General features: G+C 43.5%; 1 protein-coding gene across 1 annotated transcript in view; it reads right to left on the bottom strand.

The window, feature by feature from the left end:
* LOC126162751 (ATP-binding cassette sub-family C member 4-like) overlaps positions 1-18,226 on the bottom strand; it is a 386,365-nt gene that overhangs the window by 105,414 nt on the left and 262,725 nt on the right. Inside the window, exons 11-13 of the mRNA XM_049919433.1 lie at positions 16,447-16,630; positions 7,151-7,294; positions 2,030-2,101 (exon numbers count right to left, since the gene is read on the bottom strand). Of these exons, the coding sequence (XP_049775390.1) occupies positions 2,030-2,101; positions 7,151-7,294; positions 16,447-16,630 (400 nt within the window). The remainder of the gene's footprint in view (positions 1-2,029; positions 2,102-7,150; positions 7,295-16,446; positions 16,631-18,226) is intronic.

Here is an 18,226-nt window from a genome sequence, read left to right as displayed (position 1 = left end):
TGCTGGCCTGCGTGGCCTAGCGGTTCTAGGCGCTTCAGTCTGGGACCGCGCGACCGCTACGGTCGCAGGTTCGAATCTAGCCTCAGGCATGGATGTATTTGATGTCCTTAGGTTAGTTAGGTTTAAGTAGTTTTAAGTTCTAGGGGACTGATGACCTCAGATGTTAAGTCCCATAGTGCTGAGAGCCATTTGAACCATCTCGTTCCTTCTGTGTTCAATATAATGTAATAACGCTTGAGCTCTGTGCGTTGCACGTCTAGTCTCTTTCCCTGAATATCGACATCCGAGAACTTGCTTTCCATATAATCTACGGCCCTCAAGTTATCGCGCATCTGCAACGGCTCAGTACGCATCAGCACGAACACGGACAGGCAGCGTAGCCTGTTTTACTACCTGTTCGTCTCTGTTACTTACTTTTAACAATAGCACTTACTCCTTGACGCTCTCCACTGTACGTACAAATAATTTTCCGCAATGTCAGTGCTTCCGTTCTCTTATCACCTTCCGTTGCTTTTTATGTGACATTTACGCAGTGCCAAAGTGCTCGGTCCTGCCTCGGAAAAATAATGACGTCGCTAATGCATAAATGTTTTTAACACGCATTCAAATGTGAGTTTCAATCAAACTGCCTAAGATCTATTTCATTTCACGTATCGAGAATGTTTCTGGTTAGGACAGTGAAATGGCCATGTTAGTCTACACATGTTTCCGTATCACTTGGCAAAGCGAGTAGCCGAAAAGGGCCTGTAGTGAACAATAATATTTTAAATTTTTGACAACGGCCGCGGTGGAACAATGATTTAGCCTTTAACAAAAATGTTAACTACGTCACTGTATTTTACTGTTTACTACATAATGCATTTCACTGTTGAAGCAAGGTGGTTTCATTTTATTTGACGCCACAGTAAAAATACTGCCGTACAGAAGGCTGTCGTGAATAATTTTGTGATACATGGTCAGATGATGGCCATCGGAGTTACAAAGATTCATTCATCAGTAGCTGTTGGAAGTTGTGTAATAACTTTTTAGCAAATAATTACGAGATGCACAAAACACATAACAGCTGTGTTTAGTCAGCATGAGAGCGTCCAAGAAATGTTGAATACGCTGCAGTGAGGGGTGCATACATGAAAACCTGACTAGGTGCGAGAGGGACTCCCGCTCTGCGGGTTCCGTACAAATATAATTCGGTGTACAGACCGTTCATCCATTCCGACAATCGAGAATCTCTTTGATTTTTGGTTGTTATCGACATTGATACTGGCAAGATACGGGTCCCAGTCATTCCAAGACTTTCGAGAATGTTTTAATTTCAGTTTTGACGTCAGAGAATAAATTACAAAAGAAATATTTTTTCGTGTCATGTAATTACAAACTAACAATTACCATATTTTTTTCCTTTGGTTTTACTGTGAGGTCAACGGGTATTACTCTACAGGTTTTGATGAGTGAGTTTTTGAATATCAAAATATGTGACATAAGTTGCCGTCTATTTTGACAGCATTGATTTAGAAGTTTCCAGTTTTCACGCCACCAAGGGACTGAAATCTTAGTATGTGATATAAATTTCAACTGCATGCATCAACACGTTCCTGAAAAAAAAAGTTTTTAACAGTTGGACGAACAGGCAGACAGACAAATAGACAGATGGGCAGCAACGTGATTCTGTCACGGTTCCGTTTTTACCGAATGAGGTCCGGAATCTTAAAAAACACTACTGATAATTTCTAGGAATCCATCTTCCGAGAGGCTTCAACGAACACTTTCATACTTCCGCGTTATAACCACAAACTAAAATTCGAAAAATTCAGACGTGACTATTCGTACCTGCTACGGACGTGAGTACAACTATAAGATTTCAAAACGGCAAAAATATGCCCTCATTATTGCGGACATTACAGTGATGTTTAGGTAAGGGAGAAAACAGTTATCAACTCCAAGAAACGCCCCAGGAAGGATGATTAAGACGAAACAGTAACGAGTCACAAAAGTCAAATCTTAACTTATTTATGTCTGAAAATGCACTTACTATTCTCGAGGCGTCGGACAGTCTGTGTTGCGATGATACGGACTGCCTTGAAGCTCTTCTTGCAGCCTTCTCCTGAAACATCACAGAAATCGTATTTTCTTCTTAAACAATGCCTATAATATAAGTTCGTAAGCTTTCATGCCCAGTGCCATTTAGAATAAAATAATTTTAGGTACCAGGCTGCATCATTGTAAAACACTGAAGCAACTAAATTGGCGACGTTTCGACCAACTTTTTGTGTCCTCTTCAGGGCAGTTAACCGTCCTGAAGAGAACCACAGCAAATGGGACGAAAAGTAGGCGATTTAGTTTCTTTAATGTTTTACAATGAGGCTGAATAGTACCCAAAATTATTTTATTCAAAACGGCTGTCATCTTTATTTCATATTTTGCAATAATACATACACAAATTATTTCCTGAGTAGGAGGAACTAAACTGAACCTGAGCAGTATAATCACATAAGCAGAATGAGGTTGTACTAGCAATAGGAGTGATTATAGCAGATAAGGTGATACCCACATCAGTGATATTATTAAAATGTCCAGAGTGGCAGCACATTATTGATGATATACTTTGGATGATGATAATGTGTGATTTGGGGGGCACTCAACTGCGCGGTTATCAAGGCCCGTACAAATTCCCAAGCTTTTCACAGTCCAAACTCGCCACGTTCATGAATAGTGATGAAATGATGAGGACAACACACACCCAGTCAGCTGGAGGCAGGTGAAAACCCGTTCTCGGGAAGCGAGAACGCGACCGCGAGACCACGAGCTGCGACTATATTTTGTAGGTAGTGATGCTGTGTAAATGACTGGATGTAGAATGTTGCAGTACCGTATCTACATCTACATCTACATCTATATCTATACTCCGCAAGCCACCTGACGGTGTGTGGCGGAGCGTACCTTGAGTACCTCTATAGGTTCTCCCTTCTATTCCGGTCGCGTATTGTTCGTGGAAAGAAGGATTGTCGGTATGCCTCTGTGTGGGCTCTAATCTCTCTGATTTTATCCTCATGGTCTCTTCGCGAGATATACGTAGGAGGGAGCAATATACTGCTTGACTCCTCGGTGAAAGTATGTTCTCAAAACTTCAACAAAAGCCCGTACCGAGCTACTGAGCGTCTCTCCTGCAGAGTCTTCCACTGGAGTTTATCTATCATCTCCGTAACGCTTTCACGATTACTAAATGATCCTGTAACGAAGCGCGCTGCTCTCCGTTGGATCTTCTCTATCTCTTCTATCAACCCTATCTGGTACGGAACCCACACTGCTGAGCAGTATTCAAGCAGTGGGCGAACAAGCGTGCTGTAACCTACTTCCTTTGTTTTCGGATTGCATCTCCTTAGGACTCTTCCAATGAATCTCAATCTGCCATCTGCTTTACCGAAGATCAACTTTAGATGATCATTCCATTTTAAATCACTCCTAATGCGTACTCCCAGATAATTTATGGAATTAACTGCTTCCAGTTGGTGACCTGCTATATTGTAGGTAAATGATAAGGGATCTTTCTTTCTATGTATTCGCAGCACATTATACTTGTCTACATTGAGATTCAATTGCCATTCCCTGCACCATGCGTCAATTCGCTGCAAATCCTCCTGCATTTCAGTACAATTTTCCATTGTTACAACCTCTCGATATACCACCGCATCATCCGCAAAAAGCCTCAGTGAACTTCCGATGTCATCCACAAGGTCATTTATGTATATTGTGAATACTGTTTGTGGTAAACAAGGATTGGACATAGACATAAATGACAGAGCAGAGGAACTGGTGAGCGCAATAACCAGTGCGGTGAAAGCTGCCGTACCAACCAGAAGGAAGGCCATGGCAGCCTCCTGTCACCATGGTCGCCTGAACTTGAGGATATGCGCCGGTCTGTCAGAAGGTAGAGTAGGCACTACCAGCACAATGTCGTCTGGCCAGAACGGCAAAGATGCTGCTGCAATATCGGGAGGCTAAACTCAGGTTCCAGAAGGAACTACAAGCTGTCAGAACACGAAGCTTGGAGAGCTTCGTCCAGAACCAATTGGCGTTGGACCCCTGGGGCACACCATATAAACTAGTCAGAGAGAAGATCCGCTCTCCAGTGGAATTATCAACAGTCAGGTATGGGGACAGGATGACGGAATCCTGGCAGGAGACTGCTGAGGTCCTCCTCCTGTCCCTGCTGCCTGATGATAGCGCGGATGGGGAATCTGAACAACAGCAACAACTAAGACTTGATGACCTTAATGAATATAATAACAACACGGCAGTCTACCCTTTCTCAGAGGAAGTGGTGGTTGCCCACATAAAATCACTTAAGAGGGGTAAAGCTCCCGGGCCAGACGGCACTGTAGCTGAGATGGTGCACTTTCTAGCTCCCCAGCTAACTGCACCACTCACTCACCTGTAGAATGAGTGCCACAGACAACAAAAATTTCCAAAGATATGGAAGACAGCGAACGTTGTTATTATCCGAAAAGGACTAGATAAAGACCCAACAAACACGACGTCATATAGACCAATATGCTTGCTGGATATACTCGGGAAGATACTAGAAAAACTACTAGCTGACAGACTGGCTGCACACCGAGTGCTGTGTAGGATGAGCAGCAGGTAGTTCGGCTTCAGGCCTGGGCGATCGGCATCTGATGCAATCGCCCTGGCGGCCGAGGTCTGTGGCTCTACCCCACACAAGTACGTATTGGGCATCATGGTAGACATCAGTGGCGCCTTCGACAACCTGTGGTGGCCTTCGCTCTTCTCCTGCTTGCGGGAGAAGGAGTGTCCAGGGCCGCTATATGGCTGTCTGAGGAACTATTGCGAGGAGCGGGAGGTCTGGCTATCATCCCCTAGCGGGAGGATTGGAAAATCAATAACTAAGGGTTGCCCCCAGGGCTCCTTGTTAGGGCCCCTGTTCTGGGACATCCACATGGAGCCACTATTAGATACCTTACAACAAAGTTTGCTAGAGGTGACAGCCTATGCAACTATGGTGCCAAAACACTAAAATGAAAGTATCACCAAGTAAGTCTACTTACCTAGTATTAAAAGGACAATTAATCAGAAACACTACTGCACGAATCGAGCGCTCGCCGGTCCTTCGGCGACGTGAAACACGGTACCTAGGAATCATCATTGATGAAAGGTGGAACTTCGGGAAACACATTGACACCGTAACCCAGAAAGCCCTACAAACACTAAACAATCTCATCTCCATCGGACACTCCCCCCTCATCTCATAAAAATATACCATAATAATATCTTAAAATCAATAGTGGGTTACGGCTCGGAAGTCTGGGCACACAGACTCACGAGGGTTGTGCCCGCCACGACAGTGAGAAGGGTTCAGAGGAACATGATACTCAGATCTGTGGGGGCCTATAGAACATCACCAGGGGGAGCCCTATTAGTCATAATGGGGCTCTGCCCCCTGGACATCAAAATTAGAGAGCAGGCTGCGTGGTTCTGGGTTAAGAAAGGGAACGTCACGAAGACAGAAGAGATATTAGGCACTTGGGCTAGGGATAAGGGTGAGATTCGGCAAAAGAGCGAACAATTGTGGCAAGAACTATGGGAGGCGGATGAAACAGGGCGTAGAGCATTTGAAGTTCTTCCAAACATTAGGGAACGATTGAAAATGACGTACTTTGAACCCACTAGAGGACTAATCCATTTTCTCACTGGACATGGGTCATACCCGACATACTTAAGTCGGTTCGGGAAAAGGGCCACACCCGCGTGTGAATGTGGTGAACCGGAGGGTACCCCCGATCATGTGATCTACGAGTGCCCCCTTTTAAATGATGTTGCTTCCACATTACGTGACCAATTACCTGACTGTGACATATACCAACTAATAAGACACGAAGACACTTTTCAAACTCTCAATAAACTAGCAGATGAGGTATCATGAAAAGTGCTAGAGGAATACCTGAGGGACATAAATTTACGTAAAAAAAATTGAGACATACTAAATAACCGAATACGCGCCCTATTCCTATACCGCCTGCTCGTGGATAGGCCGACTTCCTCGTAGTCTGGAATCCGCCACGTACAGGACAAGGGGGAATGGGGAACAATATCACTAACTAGACAAAGCACCGAATTTGACTTAGGTTAGAACTAGTTAGTAGGACTTAGATTAGGAAATTAGTTATTAGGAACCTGCAGCGAATAACATCTTGGCCTGCCCAGTGTCAGGGGCACGCCCACCGGGATTAGCTCGATGGACAAGGCAATAAAGTAGGTTTATATATCTCTGACACAACTGTGACCCCGGGTTCGATTCCCGGCGGGGTTAGGGATTTTCTCTGCCTCGTGATGGCTGGGTGTTGTGTGCTGTCCTTAGGTTAGTTAGGTTTAAGTAGTTCTAAGTTCTAGGGGACTGATGACCATAGATGTTAAGTCCCATAGTGCTCAGAGCCAACTGTGACGCTGCAGGCAGTAGAGTTTAGTCAAGATATTGTACAGTAAATACTAATACTTGTAAGAATTTAGCTGCCCATTGTAATTAGTTATAGCTGTAGCTCACAATTAATTAAATTATAATTAGCGGCATTTGATGTTTAAACAAATTAGGACCCACTAATCATATAAGGAAGTGGGTTATGTTGTATAATTATTATTGTTGTTGAAATAAAGAACTTTTTAAAAAAAAAAAAACAAGGATTGCATCGGTGGTAGAGAACAGGTGCGTTGGAAACACTGGCTTAATTTTGAAAAAGTATTAAAAGCCCAGAATAACAATAATTTAAGTGACAGCAACAGTGGGTGATTACGCCGTAAGAGGTTACTGAATAAGGTGATAGACGCTTTAGCTGTAATAAAACCGAAAATATCTCGCGGAAATAACTGCGATATAGTGTAATATCTAAATTTTGTAACATTATTACAGACTACTTGTGGTAGCCGCAGTAGAAGCTCGCAGAGACGTTGGAGGTAATTACAGAGTTTATCTTTTGCGAAAATATTAGTATTATGGAATAAGAGAAACGACAGTGATTGCTATTCTGGATTTTTGTCATATTAGTGGCAACATAAAGCGGGTTAATTCACATAAATATTAATACTGCAAACTCCAATAGAGAGCAGCTGCGGTGTTGCTAGTGTATGAAAACAACAATACCTGTGATGCCTTTTCGCTTTCCTTCTCCTTCTCTGCAGCGACATCCCCCTCTTTCAGTCCATCTTCTGCCGTAGACATCAGGTTAAAGAACGTTGTGCTTCTTTTAGCCAACTCAGTAAACGTTCCTTGATCTTCAATTTTTCCCTGCGAGGCAAAGCAAATTATGTTACATGCAAGAGACTTAGAAGTGATACAGGTTTTTAAAAAAATAAGTTCAGTAGTGGCAAGTTGTAAATCACTTTTAAAATGAAAATATTGATGATAGGAAATACGTGACCCAACAAGACAACGGTGAGCGAAAGGTCGTAATTTTGAAATTTTCGGAGTAGTAGCATAAACCACATGCTGTCTACGTTTAGTAAGCAGGGCAGGACATCAATGTACTCTGTTTCGAACAGTTTATAGCAGCAATGGAACAAGGAATCTGCAGTTTAACAAAAGCAACCAGTTTAGACTGAAAATGGTGTTTATCTTCCTGGTATCCGGTGTCAGTTATAGAAAGAACACCTTCAGATCTTTATGTGCCTCAATTGGTGAGCCGTGGAACCGATGCGCGTAGCCTTGTAAGCGCTAAGAGGCACTTCGTCAACTAAGCCTCGTCACCAATGGAGTGTCATACTGGTCTGAAGATGGTTTTTCTACGACTGAAACCGGTTCCCAGAAAAATAAACACAACTTGCGATCTATGCTGACATTTTTTGTTAAGTTACGATAAAAGATCACGCTTATTCCAATTATGACTTCAAAAAATCTACAGTTGACGAAGAAATCGAGATAAATACGAACACATGCCGTTTCTCTGTTTACTGTACATAAGATGAATATTGAGTGAGAGGGTAAACATTTGGAGGCGATTCCTGAGAGGAAGAGGAACAAAAAAGGTTCTTATACACCTATATCCGGAAACGGAGAGTGTGTATGCAATGAAGCAATTAGTAATGGTACATTACTTTACAAATCACACGGTATTAATTTATTATTTAATTAATGCATAGTTTCCATTTTGATGGCATTGATGAATGTCATTATACTTTGTGTTTCAGGATGTGTGATCTCAGCTCTGACGTTGAAGCTCAGTGGTCTGTTATTCATTTCAGGAGCAAGCCGAAGTGGTTTTCCTTCTATGGTCGAATGGTCGCACAGATTTCCCGAGCCACTTACTCTTATCGACGGCACCACTCAACACATAACACATTTGCATCCATTTCTCAGCGTTTGTGAGAGCATAGGTCCTTCCAGAGAGATGAACAACCGGGACGGTAGCTGTATGTTCTTGCATCAGCTCCGGAACAATAAGTTCTACACTATACTGAGACCGAAGACCTTCATTTTGTTGCTTTTTGAGACTCTGAAGTGTTGTGCATTAGTGAATCGTGAAGCAGTTGGTGAAGTCCAGGCCTTTGAACAGCGTGTCTGTGAAACCGTACCGCAGCTGAACTGTGTGTATACAAAACCTAGAAACCGTACTCTCTCCTGATAACCTGTACTGTTGTTGCAAAACGGCCTTACGACGTATGTAACTTACTTTTTGAAATCCTCTCGTACAACAATGGGTGATGGACGGTATAGTACGAATCACTTGTGCCTTCCTCAAAATTAAACTTTATTTGTGGTTGTGCCACTGTTTCGGATCTGCCTTAATCTGTTTTAACATTTCTGTGATACTCGTTATCCACCGGTGGGGCGTCATATCATGCCTTTTATGAAAGACGCTTGAATCCTCATCTTTCGCTGTTCTCTGCACACGGATGAGATTTTAGTTTACAAAACGCGTATCACACTATGACACCCCCAATAAGACTCATGTGTATTCAGTCCTAAGGGTCAGCCTGAATAAAGTAGCTCTGTTGTTGACGGATTTCAGCGACGGGGTAGAGTTGCCGGCGTCCAGCTAGCCATGTTTGACAAGGCAGTGCGTGCATCTGCAGAACAGGCAACACATCAGATACTTGGCCCTCGAGAAAGAACTACAAACGACCAGCGGCTGGCCCCTACCATTCGACTTGCTGAAGCGTCAGTTACAAACGTGTTTTAATCCTTATATAGCGATGTCTTAGCTAATCGTTTCTCATAGGCAACATAAGAACAACATGGAGATTACAAAACATAGTCATGCGTGACAGAAGACTTTTTCCCGCAGTCTACACGCAAAAGCCGCAGAAAAGGTATCGTCTAAAAGGATAAGCTACGCGCACTCGTATTCCAGTGATGAAAATGCTCGTGGAATTAACAACGTCCCGTCGACAACGAGGTCATTAAAGACGGAGCTCAAGCTCGGATTAGGGAAGGATGGGAAAGGAAGTGACCGTGCCCTTTCGAAAGAACCATCCTGGCATTTGCCTTAAACGATTTAGGAAAACCTCGGAAAAACAAAATCAGCATGGCAGAACGCGGGTTTGTAGGGAGCGGTACAGTGTGGAATAATTATCTGTATTTTTCTTTTACCAGTCACATTTATGTATTTTATGTTTAATTTAACGTGCTGCAACGCGTTTCAAGCAGGTTTTGCTCATCATCAGGCATTTATGCAAACAGATATATGTTGCATAAAGATAAAACGCCAAAATCTAAATCAACATTTTTCTCATTGTTCTACTCGTGGAGTAGTTTTTGGGGATATTTGGGGGGAGGGATGGAGAGAGGGGAGGCAGTGTTTGACCACAAATCGATGTCAAACGGTGTCTTCTGCTAGTGCAGAGCTGTGCCTCATTGTTTGTTGTGCTTGACATCACAGCCTGTGTGGGATTCACATACTTTTGCATTAAGTTGTTATGGTGCGGTAAACGTGTGATATACTGTTTATATATCACTTTGGCGTGCAAAAGATTGATTCACATCGTTGGTACTCTGGCGAAGCTGTTGTATGTCTGGCTAGTCTGACACTGATTTGGACCGAGCGAGGTGGCGCAGTGGTTAGCACTCTGGACTCGCATTCGGGAGGACGATGGTTCAATCCCGTCTCCGGCCATCCTGATTTAGGTTTTCCGTGATTTCCCTAAATCGCTTCAGGTAAATGCCGGGATGGTTCCTTTGAAAGGGCACGGCCGAATTCCTTCCCCATCCTTCCCCCACCCGAGCTTGCGCTCCGTCTCTAATGACCTCGCTGTCGACGGGAGCCGGCCGCGGTGGTCTAGCGGTTGTGGCGCTGCAGTCCGGAACCGCGGGACTGCTACGGTCGCAGGTTCGAATCCTGCCTCAGGCATGGGTGTGTGTGATGTCCTTAGGTTAGTTAGGTTTAAGTAGTTCTAAGTTCTAGGAGACTTATGACCTAAGATGTTGAGTTCCATAGTGCTCAGAGCCATTTGAACCATTTGTCGACGGGACGTTAAACACTAATCTCCTCCTCCTCCCTCCACTGATTTGGACTATTTCGCTGCACACAATGCTTCTTCATATACGTAAACAATATACACTTAATACAAAGTGTCCGGGTTAAACATATAATAATATAAAACGTAATAACATGAGACGTAATGGACATATTTATTGACGGTATGCTTCTACAAGAACGGTAACTCAAAATTTTTCTTTACATGCCTAATACACCTTGATATGCGTATGATTAGTGACGCAGCTGACATCTAATCTCCATTCCACTTCTCTCCAAGTATTTTGCAGCATTGCAGGTGCAACATTTGCTACTGCTGCGCGAATGCGATGGCTCAGATCTGGTAGATCACGAACTGGTGTCTAATACACTTGATTTTTGATAAACTCCCACAGAAAAAAAATCAAGTGGCATAATGTCTGGGCTTCTAGCGGGGCAAGCAACTGATGGACTACCTCTCCCATTCCAGCGCTCTGGGTACTCATAACGAAGATATCTCTCACAATGTTCGAAAACGCTACGGTCGCAGGTTCGAATCCTGCCTCGGGCATGGATGAGTGTGATGTCCTTAGGTTAGTTAGGTTTAAGTAGTTCTAAGTTCTAGGGGACTGATGACCTCAGATGTTAAGTCCCATAGTGCTCAGAGCCATTTGAACTAATGTTCGAAAAATTGCATGGTATGGCATCTTGTTGAAAGATTACGGCACGAGGAAGCTGTAGCACAGCACATAGCTCCAGCATGTCTACGTACGTTGTTGCATTAACTGTAGGCTCCGCGAAGAATAATGGGCCCATGACCCTCTCCTTTAACAATCCACACCACACATTCACTTTCGGTGAGTTACGTGGGTGGTTTCCCATGCAACAATTGGCGTGTTTACCATGCCGGAGGTGTGGAATGTCCGAGAAACAGAGAAAATAGACGAATGAGTCGTTTTCATCTATTTTTGCTAGAAGTGTCTCCGGCAATATCTTCCTTCGTCTCATGACCTCATGTTTTACTTTGTGACAAAGCTGCTGTTTGTACGCCCGTAGGAGCAAAGTTTTATGGACGGCATTGTGTTCTCTCGAATGAGATACCTGCGACTGCCTGCTTTCTTGTCGGATAGACTTTCGAGGTCTCCGTTGGAAGTGGAAGGACATATAGATTAATTCAACAGTAGCCTCTGGAACTGCGTTTTTGGCGTGGTGATCCGACATCAAAACCAAACTCCCAGTTTCCCGTCCGCACTCACGCATATAACGAGGCTGTACCAAATAACAGAATTTAGCTACGCGAGAGAAAGCACATAGAACACATTCATCTGAAGAGTCTAGGCCACACGGCTACTAAAGCGCGCGTGTGTGAATAGCGCGGTTACGTGCAGGAGCACGCGCTACCAACTGCCACAACACAGAAAACATTTTGAGTAACCACATTTGTTGTAGCAAATCACCGATAAATGTCTCTCCGTCTCAAGTTATTACGTTTTATATTATTATATGTTTAGTTTCACACTGGCACATCTTAAATCTGTTGCATTAGCACTGAATTAAGGCTACTGAAGAATTCTGAGTTTTGAATCCAGTTGTCTCATTAAAAATATGCTCTCTATTTTGTGTACTGTGAATGAATATTTCCATTACAATGCTTCAATAGCCTTGGAAATTCCATTGAAAAATGGAAATATTCTGGACACACACTGCTCTCAACCCCCTCTCCCCCCCCCCCCCCCTCCCTCTACACAAATACCCCAAAAGCCATGCCAGCAGCAGAACAGTGAACAAACAGTGTTCTTCGTTAATTTAAATTAACACATTTCATCTTTAACTAGAATATACCTGTACGCATAAACGCCTGATGATGAGCAAAACATGCTTGAAACGCGTTGCAGTATGTTAAAATACATAAATGTAACTGGCAGCAGAAAAATATAAACAAATATCTCTCATTTTCACGGATTTTGAACTTATCTGCGATATTTGTGCCAGTAGCGAGACTCGGATTTACCTAACATTTCTACAGAAAGAATAAGAGAAACCACCTAAAGCTATACTAGGACAGGCCATGCGGCCTGCGTTTAGATATATCTATGCGGGTTTTGTTTGTTAATTCTCACAACATTTAAAAGACAGCTCTATCGATTTTTTTCTGTGAATCAGTATCGGGGACATAGGGCTTACGTACATTTCTACCTGCAGAAACAAATGAACAGTTCCTTTGTCTCGCCAGATGTGCCTCTGACCTTCACGGCGTCTGACTGCGCTCCAGCAGCCGTATTCGTTATGCGGCACAGATAATACGGGGTCCCCTGTGGCTGTTACGTACTTCATCTTACCTTCTATTTTTGACTACAGTGATTTCAACAAAACGAAAAAGTTGCCGAACGTTCCTCAGCTTCTGACGAAAAAGGCAGTGATCATGTTTTTGCACTCTTGTTTACGGCAACTGTGTCACGAGGACAAAGCTCTATCACACAAAGAATTTTAGAAGATTACATCACTGTCGCCACCATTTGCGTAAAATTTCGGAATTCGTAACTTAAATACACGTACTGAGAGGATCACTCAAACAAATTAAAATATACTGAAATGTTGAAGTGCTGGTAAAACTGATTGATAGTCCAGTTCGCCGTGTTAGCTGTTTTATTGTAGTCGCTCAGAGTGGTACAAACGGTCTCGTACCATGCAGCTATATTCTCCGGTGTATTTCTGCGTGCTACTGACTTACTAAGTTCAGAATTCTTAATACTAAAAATTAAAATCATGGCACGCTAATTAAAGACAAAAGGAATGAGCCGCTATCATAAAATTAGTTATAAGGTCTAATGTCCCAGGTTATCTAAATCGCTAAATGCGTGTGCCAAGATGCTATGAGAGGCACTACTGATGCAACCACCAACGGAAGTCACACTTAATAAAGTCTGTTGTCACTGGCAATTTACGTATGGAGAGCGCCAGATGTCTCTAAAACAAAAATGTTATAAGAGTAGACCCGAATGAAGGCATAATTAGAGCAATAATATCAGTATCACGTGTCGTAACGTGAAACGGACTAGATTGTTGAACGTTTGAGTACTGAGATGACATCGGAGAATAGACCAGTGTCTACCGCTTCAATTTTGGCAACATCAATATATCATCAGAAATGGTAGGAGTGATCCTAAAATGAAAGTCTATGTGAAGCGAAATTTCTCACCGTCCTAAATATTTCAAAGGAAACAGTACCTAAGGAGGACACTTACCAGAAAATGTTGCTATACATTTGTGTGTGGAATGAAAACTGATTTTGCATAGTAGTAAGGCTTCAGAAGTGGCTTCCTGGGTTAAACGGACGACCAGAATTCCAACACCTCAGTGTATTTTAATTTGCTTACGTGATCCTGTCAGTATGTATAATTATTTTAGCTGTGGATACCCTACGGATAAGATTGTTTTCATAACTTAACTGTAACAGTATTTTATAACTGGACAGTATTCACACGAATGAGTGAAATCATGGTCATGGAGCAACACCACAGGTCGGAATCGTTCGACGTCTATGTAAAAATGTAGCACCTTACATGTGTTGGTGAAATAACTAAGGACAGACTGTACACCCCGGTAGAGAAAGCACAAGTGGAGAACACATTTTAAGGTTTAATGTCCTGGAAACTCCAAGATAATTACTCGCGGTGCACTGGCTCGGCTCAGGTAAGATGAGAAAGGAAAGCGGCCGTGATCTTCTCCACGAAAAAGATTCTCCTTAATCGGTTTAGTGAAAGTTCGGAAAACTTGAATCAGAGTGAATGGATGGGGATCTGTACCTTACTCTCCCCGAATGCCAATCCAGTGTGCCAACCAATATGGCACCTCGTTCGGTTGACGTCAAGGACTACAACTTTACAACGTAACGCCGGTTAGACAAGAGATTGATAACACTGGACGTCCAGTAGTCGTCGGTGCTTCGTGTCAATGTTGGCTTTGTCACGAGTAAACTGGTAGAGTGTTAATAGTAAGGCGATTTGCCGGAATTTGTAAAATGGCGAATCACTAGAAAGACAGAAACTCCTCAGCCGAAGGGTGAGGTCTCCAAAGGCGTTAGAGCGTCATGAAGCGCAATTTCACGTCTGTGGATTAGTTTTTTAAAAAAAGAGAGCTGTTCAAAGAAAATCAGGGCTTAGCCGTTCACGAATGACTACAACCAGGAATCATCGTCACCGCATGTTGTTGTTGTTGTTGTTGTGGTCTTCAGTCCAGAGACTGGTTTGATGCAGCTTTCCATGCTACTCTATCCTTTGCAAGCTTCTTCATCTCCCAGTACCTACTGCAACCTACATCCTTCTGAATCTGTTTAGTGTATTCATCTCTTGGTCTCCCTCTACAATTTTTACCCTCCACTCTGCCCTCCAATACTAAATTGGTGGTCCCTTGATGCCTCAGAATATGCCCTACCAACCGATGCCTTCTTCTAGTCCAGTTGTGCCACAAATTTCTCTTCTCTCCAATTCTATTCAATAGCTCCTCATTAGTTATGTGATCTACCCATCTAATCTTCAGAATTCTTCTGTAGCACCACACATTTCGAAAGCTTCTATTCTCTTCTTGTCTAAACTATCTATCGTCCACGTTTCACTTCCATACATGGCTACACTCCATACAAATATTTTCAGAAACGACTTCCTGACACTTAAATCTATACTCGATGTTAACAAATTTCTCTTCTTCAGAAATTTCTCTTCTTCAGAAACGGTTTCCTTTCCATTGCCAGTCTACATTTTATATCCTCTCACTCCGACCGTCATCAGCTATTTTGCTGCCCAAATAGCAAAACTCATTTATTACTTTAAGCCTCTCATTTCCTAATCTAATTCCCGCAGCATCACCTTATTTAATTCGACTACATTCCATTATCCTCGTTTTGCTTCTGTTGCTGTTCATCTTATATCCTCCTTTAAAGACACAGTCCATTCCGTTCAGCTGCTGTTCCAGTTCCTTTGCTGTCTCTGACAGAATTACAATGTCATCGGCGTCACCGCATATGAGACCGAATAACAGGTGAAATCCGAATAGACAGTATTGAGTCTTGGACACAGTGTGTCTGAAGACGACACCGTAGTGTCTGGAGTCACTTAGTGAAGATCACAGTTTTGACAGTTTTGTCTCGAATTTGACAACTGATGATTTTACATCTTAAGATATTTTGGAACGTCAGATGTCCCCATATCTCCAAATAGTGTCAGATCCCTTAAACAAAAAGGCCATTCATTACGCTCACTTCGCGTGTTGTTGAATTATTCTACTGGTGCAAAAATCGCACTCTCATGTGTTCAGCTATAGAAGGATGACTAATAGAGCAACTCTACGGTGAGGGTAGGGGCAGGGAGGGGGGGCTGTAGCGGGATGGACAGGGAGAGCATCCGGCCCTCCTCATTTAACCATATCAAATCCGGCACTAACCATGCTGACTATGCACCGATGCGGAACAAAGGCACAAGAAAAAGGACAAGAGAGCCGGCCACTGGTGGCCTAGCGGTTCTAGGCGCTCCAGTCTGGAACCGCGCGACCGCTACGGTCGCAGGTTCGAATCCTGCCTCGGGCATGCATGTGTGAGATGTTCTGAGGTTAGTTGGGTTTAAGTAGTTCTATGTTCTAGGGGACTGATGACCTGAGATGTTGAGTCTCATAGTGCTCAGAGCCATTTGAACCATTTTCTCCCAACAAGAGACAGTGGAAATCAGCCTTGCTTCGAACGTGGCCAATAATTTAATCGATGTGCTTCCTATCAAATGGCGCGCTCAACTGTATTAACAGAGCGGTCACAAACATTGTTCTGCAATATTACTCACTGAGATGTCCTGAAGACGGTGTCTGCTGCACGAGCGCTTTCGTCGACATGTACGGACACTGTTTCCGACAAGACATGCGCGTACCTTACGCTGCAGCTCTGGAAAGGAACTTCCACAACGAGGTATTCTCGTAGGAAGCCTCTGCTAGAAGCCGTACTCACCTCGTCCATGACGACTATCTTGTTGGCGGCGTGCAGGTACTGTATCTGGTGCGTGACCAGGATGCGTGTCTTGTTGGCCAGCAGGGAGCACACGCACTGCTTGAACAGCTGCCTGCCCACGTGCGTGTCCACCGCCGACAGCGGGTCGTCCAACAGGTAGATGTCTGCGTCGCCGTACACCGCCCTGCGTGCAACAAACTGTTGTTGACGTAAAATCTCAACTTTCACTAAAACCACCCTATAGCCGCGAGAGCCCGTTTCTGAACCCTCTACGTGTTCGATGAAAACAGTGCTGGACAACGCTACGAGTAATTCGGATACTTGTAAGGGCTCGGCACAGATCGATAGGGTGAACAATCGATTGTGACGTGTTGCGAGAGCGAGTGTCGAAATGCGCTAGAGTGGTTGGCGGGAATGGTGTGTGTGTGTGTGTGTGTGTGTGTGTGTGTGGAGGCCATTATTGGAATACACGGTTTTTAACCGAGAAGGGTGTCACCATCGCCGTGGTTAGACCCCTAAATAATAAATAAATACCGGGAACGTGATGAAGTATCTTTATAAAAGTGATCAGTGACATTACTATTGCCGATATTTAGTTTCGCGTCTACCGCGCCGGCCTAACCTTGGATTGCAGTATTGGATGCAGTGATGGATTAGCGTGTGACGATAATGGCAAATGAAGAAGGCCTGTGCTGAGAATAGCCATAATTAGATATGTATGACGAAGGCAGTGACTGTGTCCTTTTTGTGTTTTGAGAAGAATATAAGTTCGTAATTAGTAAGACGGTGTTGGTGTTCCTTATTACCATACATTCAGTATTATAGTATTGAACAGGACAGATTGGAAAGTAACAACTTTGGTAGCAGTCAATTCCGATTACCAGCCCCATTAGGTTCACGGTCATGTTAATAATAAATATTGGGCTGCTATTCGATCAAATCAGGTCGGGATAAAAACGGAGGTTTTACATACTGCAATGTTGAAGACTCTAGTATCTCGGTCTCTGGTTTTCTATGAGCTCACTGAATTCTTACCGGATGGCACTGTCCTTCACAATTTTCAGTAGAGCTATGCCCCCATTCCGATATTCGGCATTTGTAGAAACGCATGGCAAGCCGCGTCGCAGACGAACTACAGTCGTGTGCAAGTAAGAAGCGTTCTATGCAGAGAGAGAGAGAGAGGGGGGGGGGGGGACAGAGAGTAATGTGAGTGGTCGTCATGGTGTTCCCTGTCTCTGTCCCAAGACAAAGGCTCCAGCTCTTCTCTTACTGTTAACGGGCAAAGCTGGGGAAATCGCCGCAATGCGCCGCTGGTTCTGTTGACTGTCTCCCTAGGACAATTTGCGAGGGGCGTTTGAAAAGTCCGTGCTTACATGTTTGGGGTAAACATTTTTTATTTTTCGATATAGTCTCCTTTTAGACTTATACACTTCGTCCAATGCTGTTCTAATTTGTTGATCCCTTCCGAATAATAGAAATTGTCCAAGCCTGCAAAATAGATATTAGCTGCTGCAATCACCTCCTCGTTTGAATAAAATCTTTGTCCCGCCAACCATTTCTTTAAATTGGGGAACAAATAGTAGTCCGAGGGAGCCAAGTCTGGAGAATACAGGGATGTGAAACGAGTTGGAATCCTGTTTCCATTAATTTTGCGACCACAACTGCTGAGGTGTGTGCTGATGCATTGTCGTGATGGAAAACGACTTTTTTGCGCTCGGTTTTCAAACGGACTAATAACGACCCTTTTCCAGATAGTCGATGAGGATTATCCTTTGCGAAT

The sequence above is a fragment of the Schistocerca cancellata genome, chromosome 2 (genome assembly GCF_023864275.1).
Source record: "Schistocerca cancellata isolate TAMUIC-IGC-003103 chromosome 2, iqSchCanc2.1, whole genome shotgun sequence".
Taxonomy (NCBI): Eukaryota; Metazoa; Arthropoda; class Insecta; order Orthoptera; family Acrididae; genus Schistocerca; species Schistocerca cancellata.
The sequence above is the reverse complement of the archived record's forward strand: the minus strand, read 5'-3'. Positions and strand labels throughout refer to the sequence as shown.